General features: G+C 36.5%; 1 protein-coding gene across 1 annotated transcript in view; it reads right to left on the reverse strand.

Annotated features, from left to right (window-relative positions):
• The window catches only part of EIPR1 (EARP complex and GARP complex interacting protein 1), a 62,789-nt gene that overhangs the window by 24,767 nt on the left and 25,162 nt on the right, over positions 1 to 12,860 (reverse strand). The window contains exon 4 of the mRNA XM_030447611.1: positions 8,529 to 8,685. Coding sequence (XP_030303471.1) covers positions 8,529 to 8,685 — 157 coding nt within the window. The remainder of the gene's footprint in view (positions 1 to 8,528; positions 8,686 to 12,860) is intronic.

The following is a 12,860-nucleotide window of genomic DNA, read 5'->3' on the forward strand; positions in this document are numbered from 1 at the left end:
ACCTTCTTAACTCACCGCTGCACACTACACGTGCTCCTATTTTATCCAGAGTTTTTCATTATTCCTACCTGCCTAAGTCAGTGGGTATGACCTGGCTGGCCTGAGATCTCAGCCATTGAACTCTATCTAATCTATGATATAAAAAACAAGGAATAGAAAACAGGAGGCTGCAGACAACAGAAGGAAGTGACACAATGTAATTTTTTCATACCATAAGTGAAACACAACTCATTTATTCTCAGCTGATACCTTTCTCTCAAAATCCTCTTGCTTCTTTTGTCACAGTGTCATTGCTTTTCACTCTACACATTTAGTAAAGCAAGCATTAGCACACAGGCAGGTGACTGCACATGTTTGCTGTTACAGAGAAGACAGATTATGCAGAGAAAACAGAACGATGCCAAAAAAAGAAAATTAGCACCAAGAAAAAGATGAAACTATACCTAAAAGAGTGTTGGCTGACTCCTCAACTCTGAACTTTTCCATATGGCAGTAGAGCAGATCAAAGAAAGGACCAGCTTCTGCTGGAACCATGACCTGAATCCTTCTTATGTTGTCAATTCAAGGAAATTAACTATTTTGAAAAGTTCATTTGTAATGTAATGCATTAGGACAAAATAACTTCATTTAGTACATTAAGTTACCATCATGTTTTTAAATGTGTTTTAACAAGGACATGGATCTAGAAGAGCTCCATTATTTCCTTTAAATGAGTCTGTTTTGTCTGTACTATTGCCACTTTTATTTTCAGAAGTATTTCTTGTTAAAGGTACATGGTACAACTTGGAAGAACTTATAAGCAACTGAAAATAAGTGTAGATAATAAAAAACACAAAGCAGTTTCAATTACACATTCAGCCATCATTCTGTGTCTAATAATGAGAAGGAACCAACTGGCACTGGTACAGCTATTTCAGAATTTCATATAGTTCTGCTGCACAGGTGTATGAATTAGATCTTTCAAAGAGACAAAAAAACATTTTATCAATATACATATATATATACATATATGAGAGGATAAAAAAATAATTAATGCACCATAATCTGCATTTGATCACAGCTAACCTTCCACAATCCTGTTTTCCAAAATGAAATTAATATCAGGATCATCACACAATTGAATGGGTAACCAGACAATCCTCAGGTTGATTCTCATCACATTTGTTTAAGTCCACCATTTTTCTCACTTATTACTGAAAATACAACTGGCATTTGGTATTGATATATGGAGATATTTACTTATAGACAATGAAATCTGATTGAAACAATTACCTCTTAAAGGGCTCTTCCAGCCAGAGATCAACATTCTTTATGCCTGCTCATGTATTTATCCTTCTCCTGCACTGATCATTAAACTTCCAGTTGTAAAAGCTAGATTGGAAGCACTTCCTTTGATGTTTTCAAAGGTAGAAAGAAATTTCACATCTTTGAGTGTCACTGAGCTTCAAGGTAAAGAAATTTTATAGCTGAATACAGAGTGCTAATTAGAGCCAATTATAATCCAGCTGACATACCCTGCAATAAAAAAAAATCTCTCCATGTTCACTCTGTCCTTGTGAGATGCCCATTTTCCTTTTATTTAATTTTCTCTCATGGAAGTTTCTTGTTTTATGGGTGTGGTTGTAATGATCATTGAGATTTCATAACCCAAGCACAGGTTACTCAAATCACAGGTTTTTAACATATTCAGCTGTATTCTGAAGTCATGACTAAATGCTAAACATGAAATATAATGTAGAAAGGAGAAAAAAATACCAGTGAGTGAACAACAGTGGCTTTTCAAGCTATAAATTTTACAAACAATTTATTTTCACTTAGAACAATTTTCAGATACAGAAGAGGGTGCAATAATCTTTTAAAAATAAAACAGATAGACCAGGCAATACCATTTTCCTGAGTTACAACAGTTGCTGATGCTTACAGTTTTTGGAAATGGACAAGATGATTGTCAAATTCACAGCTGCCACTCAGAAACTGAGTGTCAACTTCACCTTTGCTCTTTGAAGAATCTATAAATTGCAGAGAAGCAATTATGGTTGTTGCCTTTTACCCTACTGTGTTATCATCTTACTTCTGATACCTCAAATTAGCTTCTAGCTAGCAGTTTTGGTTAAAAAATTAAATTGTACAGAGAAAACTTTCCTAGTAAAGAAAAAAAGATAATTTAAAACATTCAGTCATATGCACACAGAAAAGGACTACTACCTGTGTTTCATGCTGAAAAGATAGTTAACACCAATTCTTAATATAGGGAGCATTTACAAATGAATAATTCAAAGTTCTCCATTATAGACTGAATAAGAATAAAGCAACATGCAAACACTTCCATCTATGAGAGATGCAGTCAGTTTCAATGTGTTGGACAAAACAAGCATTAACTGCTGCTTCACCATAACTACCCAAGATACAACCATCTATTTCTATAAGTGTTCTGCAAGTGGAAAAATTTTTCTAAACTGAAAATCCTCATGCATTGCATAATGGAATATAAACCCAAACACTTGGTACCTCAGCAAAACATCCTTCAGCTACAATGTAGTCAGCCCACCAGAAAAACCCATGCTATGAACACATTCAAATTCAAAGGCAACTATGCTAATCTGGTGATTAGGATATTATTTTAAGAGTCAGGAGATCAGATAGAGGACAGCTTGCAGACCCACAATTCTTACTGCTTAGCCAAGTGCTCTACAGAGTGGCCACATGTCTGAATGGAAATAGTTCTGACTATTTTGTAGCATACTGAAGGCAACACTGCTAGAAGCACACCTAAGTTTAGGCTGTGTCTTCCTGTGGGAAAAAAGTCTGCGGAGGCTTAAGGATTCCATGTACTCATCAATATGATCGTATGAAATAATTTATTAATAATTTGCACTCACTTATATAGAGAAGCCTTGTTTACACATTCATATCATGCAGGTGGCTTTGTATTCCAACTACACATTCCATTCCCACAGAACCACTCTTCTCACATAATTATTTTACTCTTCTGCTGCCAATTAGTTATCTCTTTCCCATTAGCTCATTTTTAGAAATCTGTAACTAGGCCTCAATAACCATTAAACCATTGTAGCCTAAGCTGAAGTAAGTCAGGATTGTTCACAATCTGTATATTTCTGAACTGTTTCCCCAACATCTTCCAATTCTCAGATATATTTTGCTGTCCCACTCCTCCAGACACAGTGAAACAAGAATCATAGTTTCCTAGAAAACCTGGAAGTTAAGATAAGGTGAGTTTATTTTAAAATAAAAGGTGCCTTTTTGTGGAAGAGACTGCTGAGAAGAATGAGAAGACAAAGATTACTTTGGACAAGAAACCCAGAGATACCTGGGCTTTATTCCGGCTCTTAAAGTATTATAATGGTGATTTCCATCAGACTGGAAGTTACAGCACTGGTTTGATTTGACCAGAGTACTGTTAAAGACTAATGTGCCTCTAGCTTATTAAGACCTAAAGGGCACTGTCATTAGGGTATTTTCATAATGTCTCCACTACATAAAAGACATCGTACTAGCAACATATCTTCCAGTACAGCTTTTGGGGTTTTATGGGTGGTTTTTTGTTTGTTTTTAATGAAACCTGGAAGTCAGTTTTATTATATTTTAGAGGAGAGAAGAGTTTTGGTTGGTTTAATTAAAAAGGTTTCTGGTATTCTATGAAACCTCAAATACAGTCAAAAGAACTCAACAGATTAGGAAAGTTAGTATTTCCTCGAAGTAGTAAATATTCAATTATTTACAACACCTATTTAAATATTACAGCAGAAACAAATAACAGTAAGACAAATATGCAAAACCCTTCTAACGTCATTATGTTTCACCCATGCCTTCTCACACTGCTCAAGTCTACATGTCTACATAAAGGACAGCTCTTGCAAAAGTTTTGCTAGGTTTCTGTCACATTATCATGATGAAAATTTGATACTAGTTCTTGAATTATCCTCCTGTTGCAGATAGTTAAAATATCCGAGAACTCAATGGCTATTTTAAGACTTAGGAAGCAATTATTTTTTCTTTTGTGTTTTAGATCAAGTTTGAGATACGTGCATTGAGAGATCAAAACACATTATAACTGTAGGTGACATTTTTGGTGACATACCTAGAATTTTAAAAGATCTAGAGTATATGCAGTTAAATTACTGTAGGAACGTAGTGTTTTGGCAGCATAGTTTATAGTGCCTGTTGAACTCCATACCTGCTGTAGAAAAAGCTCTTTACCAAGCATGAAACTCTGTCTGCCGGGAGAACTTGCAGATACTATTACAGAGACAATTTTAAGAAACTTGCATTGAGAAACTGAAACCTCTTTATTAATCTGAGAAAGAATTGATTGATAACATGCTTTGAACAAGAAGCATGGCCAAAGAGTCAAATAAGAACTGTTAGGAAAAGTATGTACAGTTTAAAGATCTACATGAGAATTAAAAGTTGTTTTTACCTTCTTTCTTAACACCAACAGGAAAAAAGCAGGCACTGATGATGGATTACTGTCACTCAGGAGGTAACTGCTATATACAATGAACAGCATATATAGAAGAACAGAATCCCCCAGCATATGTACAAGTTTCTCAATGAAACTGGGTGGTGCAGAGGGAATCTGTTTATCAAGCCAGAATCAATTTCCCAAGCAGACAGACAGAAGTCACATTCCCTCTATCCTACAAAATGCTGTTTATGGAGCAGCTGATGCCATGGACATTTTCATTTTGTTGCTTGAACAGGGCTTAAAAAAAACCCAACAAAATTAATATTACGGATATGTGACATGTCATGAAAGAAACATATAACTGGCTTGTCTGTCAAAGATCAGTAAGGTGGTCAAGATATGAAAAACTTCTCAGTTGTATGGATAAATGGCAGCAAAGCACAGCGAAAGCTGTCAACTAAGTCCTGCCCAGCCTCTGGAGGCCACACAATGCCAGTAGTTTGAGGGCTGAACCAAGCTTATTTGTAGAAACAGCTGGAATAGCAAGAGCCATCTCTGCAGACTCACATTAGAGGAAATAAATACCTCCTATTTAGGGCACAAATTTCAGCATTTTCAAATGGGATTTTTCAAAAGATAGCAACACAGATATAGCAAATACTTGCTAATTTATTGCTGTTTGTAACAGGCCATCTGCATGTTTGGATGGGGAGGTGGAACCAACAAAACAGAATATTCATCTGACTACATTTCTAAAACAATTTGAAACATGTGCCTAAGAAGAAAATTACAGTTGCCTAGTATCTGCCCTAACAGTTGAAGAAAACCAACACTCATTTTGTTCAAAAGAACAGAAAAACCAAAAGGGACAAAGGTTTAAAAGTACCTGGCACAGATGTACCTTCTGACACCCCTCATCAACTGATTGTGGATACTGGGGGAACTTGAGGTGCATAGACTGCAGTAAGTGGTGGGACTCCAGATAATGTGGTTTTACTAAGTAACTTCTCTCCTGTCATTGCCCCAGGCTGAACATAGGGCCGGATGGACTGTTTGAGGCTGCAGGGCACCCCTGAAGTTCTCATGTACCTTTTTTCCAAACAGCAGCACTTAACTACAAATTTTCATGGATCCTTTTTTTCATCCAATAGACATTCAAAACATTTCAAAGCCCTGAGTTTTTAACTATCAAGTAAGCCAATGTCAGAACTTCATCTATAAGATGTATATGAAGATGTAATGAAAGCCCAATTTATGTTTTTAGTCTTTTTTATTGCTTATTTTAGGAACGCATTTGGACTAATTTTCAAAAGTAACTTAAGAAAAATTAAGTCTCTATCAAATCTAAAATGTATCATTACAAAACCTACCATGACTTAAAAGCTTTTCCACCCTTAACAAGGGTAGCACTTGTGGCACATTGCTCCACTGTCCTCTGTGGATTAAACAACCTCCTCAAAGTGCATGTGGTCACACTGAATTCCCAGGTTCAGTGTTCTGCCTACATTCTGCAAATAAAATGGCACAAAACTGTGCTCTAATGGCAAGACAAATGACAGAGGCAGAGTAAGTGTTGCCCTTCTTAACTCCGAATCCATGATGCCAGACCACTGCTGATCTCATACAAAATCACTGTTTACACCAGATTGTGGCTCTTGCATTGCAGCTTGCAAAGTATTTACACTAGGCACTGAATGAAATTACTGTTCAGATTTATGTTTAGTTCTAACAATTGTACTGTAAGTGTCTCAAGTACTTTCTTATTTTTCTAAAGATCAGAAACACATAATAGGAAAGACTATCTAAGTTGCCATTCATATTCAACACTCCACTTAGTGGGACGTGGCCTGTTAAGGGACATATTAGGCATAAAACATTTATTTTACTGATTCATGGGCTGTTTCCACTCTGCACAAGGCAAAAACAGAGGTTCTAGAACAAGACCCTCTAGCTCAGCTGTTACTTGGCCTGGTACTAATGCCAAATATTTCATTATACCTTTTCTCTCTCTGTAACACATTTTCAAATTTTTATACCTATCTCATGGAATCACTGAACTGTCACAGTTGGAAAAGACCTGTGAGATCACTATGTCCAACCATCAACATTCCCTCCCCAATACAATAAATATTATATATGTAAATATCTGTATCAACATGCCCACTAAGGCATGTCCTCAAGTGCCTCACTGACATACACACATACATAGGTAATGGGTGCTAAAGTTAGCAGGTATTTGTGAGCACCAGCACTGAACAAAGCCAGATGACAGAAAATTGCACAAACTTGACACAAGTTGTTCTGGAGGAAAAAAATGATTCACATAAATTCACATCCTAATATAAAGCAGTGATATGCCCCCCATTTCTCTTCTCATGATCAGACTACCACACAGACTTCTAGCACCCCAGCATTTGATGGAAACAGATTATGGAAAATTCAAAGACAAAAAGTAAAAATCTCAGGGGGTAAAAGGTGAAGACAAAATAACCCAAAAATAATACTCCCAAGTATATTGGAAACTAATTATTAAAAGCTTTCAACAATAAATAGGAAATTGTTAAATACAACTGAAGCGTTAATAAAGAGAAGTATTCATATGAAAATGAGTAGCAAAGGATTCAAAGATACTGCTATGAACAAACAATATTCAGGAAGCTGAGATTTTAGAAGAAAGTAGTCTAGGCTACTCATGTTTGAATACACCAGTGTTTCCAGTCTTGTCCAAGAACCACTCAACAACTATTACTGCCTGTTTACTTTTGGTATTTTCATTGAAAGTTAATCTACAAGGCTCAAACTAGAAATCAGTGGCTAGAAAGAGATACTTAAAACTTACCATGTAACCTACAACTTCATTAAAATTCAACTGAATTAACTATAATTTCTAAAGTCTGGGGTTTTTTTTCTTACTAGCTATGTAGCTAAAAGAAAGAAATTTTTCTGCAATCAGATTTTGAAAAGGAACTGAGACTTATTTTAAGTATTGTTCCCTTTTGATATAATTTAAAATTACTCCTACTAGAACATATTTAAGTATAATGAGATTATGATGGATACCTTAGACAGGTGGTGTCTGAGAACAGAAACCAAAGAAGCCCTTTCTGCTCTTATACTTACAGCACTACCTGACACTGATGCTGCATTATCCTTGTTTGATCGCAGTTCAGAGTTGTCACATTTCATTTACAAAAATCTGCTGTGTTATTCCACACTTTTTTCTTTAAAATCTCTGATAACTGTAAAAGGGACTGTGCAGGTTGCATGATCACCTCATACTATGTATTCCTTCTGACAGACAGACATTTCTGAGACCGCAGCAGACCATATTTTCAGTTTCAACTGTTCCTGCCAGTGGAAGAAGGTCAGGTAATCCCAAAATTACATCAGACAACATAAAATAGCTAGAAAAATGCAGACTGAGTGTATTAACATTTCTTTGTCCTGCTTCTGCTTAGGAAGCAGTGGGAACATGTCATCTATATACCCATAAAACAAAGTACTTGCAAATAAACAATATACAAACTTAACTTTCTTTTAAGTAACAGAAAGAAAAGGGAAACAAAACAGTGTAATACCTTCTGCAGTAACACAGCTCTCCTTGCCTTTTCTTAAGCAGCAGAAACGAGTAGTTAAACAGGCACCATATAATAAAATGAAATCTCATTCCTAACAAGCAATAAATTACTTGCATTTATGCCAAATCGGTTAGGTGAAGACTGAAAAACAAAGACTGAAGTGCAATATCAAATTTATATTCCATAAAAAGAGTAAAATGTATTGTGAAAATGAGTGAAAGGTATTATACCTTTGTGCAACAAAGGTTTTAGATGGGGGCAGGTGGGGAGAAACACATTAAAACAGTACACAGGCTGTTACTCCATATGTGTTTGCAGGACTATAATAAATGTTTTTAATCTATGGAACATCTGGGACTAAAAATCCAATTTGTACCATTGCTTTTGCTTCATTTTTTGTTTTTAAGATGGAATAGTTTTAAAGTGTATAGCTTAGCTTCTACAATGTAAATCTGCACAACACTAATAGCACAGGTCTATCCTTTAGGCTTTTTTCTAGCAGTATAAAATATGCAGAATCCTACCAGGCCATATTGCCATGGGCTGTGTTGTCAAGGTGACAGAGTAGCTCCAGGGTTTGAGCGTTGCTTGATGAATCATCAGGGGATTCATGACTGCCTGATTCCAATTCCTTCGGCATCCTCCAAACAGCAGCACATGTCATGACTTTACTGTCTGAAGCTAAGCAACAGAGAATAATGTCAACAGATCACTGTATGGGAGACATATTTTGTATACAGTGCATCAACATTTACACAAATCTACACCCAGTGCACATCTGCTGTTTAAAATATTTAAAAATATTACACCAAGATGAATTCAAAGAATGCAGAATGTGGATACAGGCACAGACCTCAAGTTAGCAATCAAGTTGCAGCAAAACTCAAAATTAGTATGCATTTAATGTCCTTCTGCCTGTCCAAAGGCAAAATTCAGTGCTCATGAAAACGTCACTCTTTGGGAGCCAAGTTCTTTCCCCATATTGATGTTAATCTAAATAACCTGCAAGTTACATTGCTCTATTCCTTAGCAGTAAGGATTAAGACATTGTTTTAACATTTTCCTTTAAGGGGCTATCTTTAGCTGAATCTATAGCACTAGGTTATATCTGCTACAAATATTGCAAAGTTAAGTTTTCCATGTAACTACACCCTCAATTCTAGGAAACCGAAACAGCTTCCAAAAGACAAACTGAACTAAGATGCATATAGCAAAATACTACAATGTATAATGAACAAGCCAACTGCAGCTTGAGGAGAAAATACCATATGGTCTAAGCACATATGGCATTGCCCATCATCCAATATAGCAATTTGTAGCAGTGCAAAATAGGAGGAGATCAGAGCAGCATTGCATATGTTCATGTTGTTCCAGCACTGGTCCAGGGTTCACAGAAGACGAATATGTCTGCACGACCCACTACAGCAGGAACAAAATCCAGGCACAGAGAGGTCAGGAAAAGCAGGGGAGTGACTACTGGCTGGATAATGGGTTAAATGAGAAGTCCTGAGGATAAGCAGCAATGAACAATGTGTTTTCTGTTCTGAGGTCATTTTGCATGCCTTTCTTACAGTTCTGTCTCCAAGTACATTTTAGCTGATTTTAGTGCAGGGTGACTGATAACAGAGCCATGAGCAGATGTGACCAACTTAAATCAGTGGAAAGGAAAAAAAGAACAGAAGTAATGACAGTATTTTCAAGAGGAAGGATGGTATTTCTAAAAAAGGCTGTCTTAGGCTAAAATTGTATTTTAAGGGGGGAAAAGTCTCTATTAAATGTTGCCAATCTGGACATTCTGTATGCAAAAAAGGCACCCAAACAACAGAAAACAGGAAAAAAAAAAGGAATCAATACAGAGTCATCTGTAGTAAATAAGCCTTGAACATAAGGATGCAGGTGTCTTTAAAAAGTAGCCATATGAAATAAAGACCATTAAAGTAGTTAGGTCGAATCAGTAAAAGAAAAAGCCCATTTCTATGAGAAGGAAATAGGAGGAAGAAAACTATAAGTTCAAGTACAGTAATTAAAACAGGCAAGTACTGAGTATTCCCTTGATTGTATGAATATAAAGTACATGTATGATGCACATAACTCTTCTACAGTAATTTGGCACATATAAGTTGCATACAGTATGAGAGGACTACCCATCTAAAGTTGATGGGTATATATTAACACTTACTTGAACACTTACTAATGGTAGTGTATGCTAACTGAACACCTATTTCCAAAACATTTGAGGCATATCCTTCACTCTAAATCCACATACCCCTGAACAAAGAGGAGGAAGCAGCAGCAGATGGCTACCTTGTTTTAGCAAAGGGCAAATCAACACACAGCATGCATTCTAGACCCTACAATAATAAATAAAGTGAAACTGCAATATAGCTAGCTCTAGAAGGGGAAATTTATTAAATATTTCATCTTGATACTGAAAATGCAGAAGAACATTGAAGAACACCACAGAGAAGATTCTGGTCGATTATAATTACTGAAAGGTCTGTAACACATATAAAGCACTAGCTTTTCCACCATCGTTAAGATCTATGCAGAGAACCAGAAAAGCAAATCATAGGAAACAAACAACACATTCCTCAAAACATCATTCCTCTTAGCACAGCACCAGGAGTCTTAAGATAGCCTTGAAATGTCATTTTAACTTCTTATATAAACTGGAATACTGGAATTTGGATGGTGCATTCCTATGAATAACTTTTTTAAAAAGACTGAACTGAACAAGCACTTATGGGAAGACTGCGCAAAGACAAAAGAAAAAAAAAACATATATATGAAACCCCCTGAAACTTAGAGTGACCCAGGCTTTTCTAAAATTTTAGTGCTTTGAAAATTGTCAAAAGCCACCAATGAATTGAATCTGCTTGAACTCTAATCTGTCCAGCAGCTCTACACAAATTTCGTATTTGTTTTCAAACTATTGCTACAGATGCTGCTAAGGCGCAAGATTGAAATATAACTTAATACCCAAAGCAGAAGAGCTTTGATTGAATAGTGAAAAAAATTTAACAGATTTCCACATATTGCAGACTTGTGTCATTCCTTGGAGTCCAGCATAAAGTGTCCCCCCTGTAAAGCAGCTCAGCTGCAATGATGACATAATGTGGATCAGATGCCATTTCCTCTTCAGGAAAGCAAGAGAAGCTTATCTTTTTGAAATGTAATTTGACCACAGTACATTTTTGTATTAATGGCTATTATGTGGTATGTCAGGCAAATTCTTTCAATATTAATTTTGAGCATTAAAACATTTCTCTAAGTCTTTTCTATTAGCAGGCATTTTTAAAATACATTCCAAAATTAAGGATACCTGTCAAACTTACTACAGATCCCAACAGCACAGTCAAATAACGGAATTTGTTATTTTCTTCTAACCATGTTTACAGAAATATAATTTTTTTAAAAATCTATTTTTATATAACATTAAGCATATCTTAATGAGGTAGCTGTCACTTCTTTTTACTATAAATACAAAAAATTTACTTCCTTCTCATGACTACGTTATTTACATTTGGTACTTACTTTAAGTTTCTTCTCACATAGCCATACATAGCCATCTTCAATATATCTTTTGCCAAGTATATCTAGAGATGGAGATAGATGTACTGCTAGAGATGGAGATAGATGTATTGTTCCAACTGCAACAATACCTAGTTAAGCACTCTTACCCCAATTTTATCAATACTATCCCCTGTGCAGAGGATACCATCTGCTAGAGTGACCAAACACATTTCCACCTCTCTGGTTCTGTTGAAGTGATGTAGGCTTAAAAACAAGAAATCAAGGATTAAGCAAATAATCCCACATTTTTAAAGCACTGAGTTAGGAAGCAACTACACATGATGCTGGCATAAATGAAGGTACAGTAACCAACTGCAGGAAACAAGTCAAAGCCTAAGAAAGATAACTACAGCTACAGAGCACGAGGCCATCTTTAGATGCCTACTTTACAAGCTGAGCAAGTGAGAACTCTGCATGCAGAGTGTGCAATTTGCAAAGGGTCACAACTTGGTCAAATCAATACCAATTTTCACTGCAGCACTCAAAAGAACTTCTCAATGAGGGCTATTTCCATGACAATTTTCAGCTTTTCACTACCAGCTGTTTTGACACAGAAAAAAAAACATAAAAGTAGCAGACAGGTGAAGCATCCAGTTCATCTTTCTATAAACACTGTTCCCCTTGGAGAGCTGCTCCAACTTAATAGTAATAACCTCTGAGAAAGAAATAAACGTAGGAAAAAGAACCTGCCTGAAAGGAATCTATTAATGAAAGTTTGAAAAGAAACACATATGTAACATTAACTACAAGTATTTGTTACTCCTTCACAGAGTCAGGTCACACAACAACAGATTCAGTCACTCTATCACTGCTGCAGGAACACAGTATAATTAATCATAGAATCACAGAATGGTTTGGGTTGGGAGAGACCTTAAAGATCACCTAGTTCCAAGCCCCCTGCATGGGCAAGGACTCCTTCCACTAGACCAGGTGGCTCAAGGCTCCATCCAACCTGGTCGTGAACATTTCCAGGAGGGGGCAGCCACAACTTCCCTGGGCAACCTGTGCCAGCATCTCACTACTCTCACATGAAATAATTTTTTCCTAATGTCTAACCTAAATCTCACCTCTTCAAGTTTTAAACCATTTCCCCTTGTCTTCTCACTACACACCTGTGCAAAAAACTCTATTCCAGCTTTCTTGTAGGTCCCCTTCAGATATTGGAAAGCTGCTGTAAGATCGCCCTGGAGCCTCCTTTCCTCCAGGCTGAACAACCCCAACTTCCTCGGCCTGGCTTCATAGGGGAGGTGCTCCAGCCCTCTGATCATTTTAATGGCTCTCCT

The sequence above is a fragment of the Calypte anna genome, chromosome 3 (assembly GCF_003957555.1).
Source record: "Calypte anna isolate BGI_N300 chromosome 3, bCalAnn1_v1.p, whole genome shotgun sequence".
Taxonomy (NCBI): domain Eukaryota; kingdom Metazoa; phylum Chordata; class Aves; order Apodiformes; family Trochilidae; genus Calypte; species Calypte anna.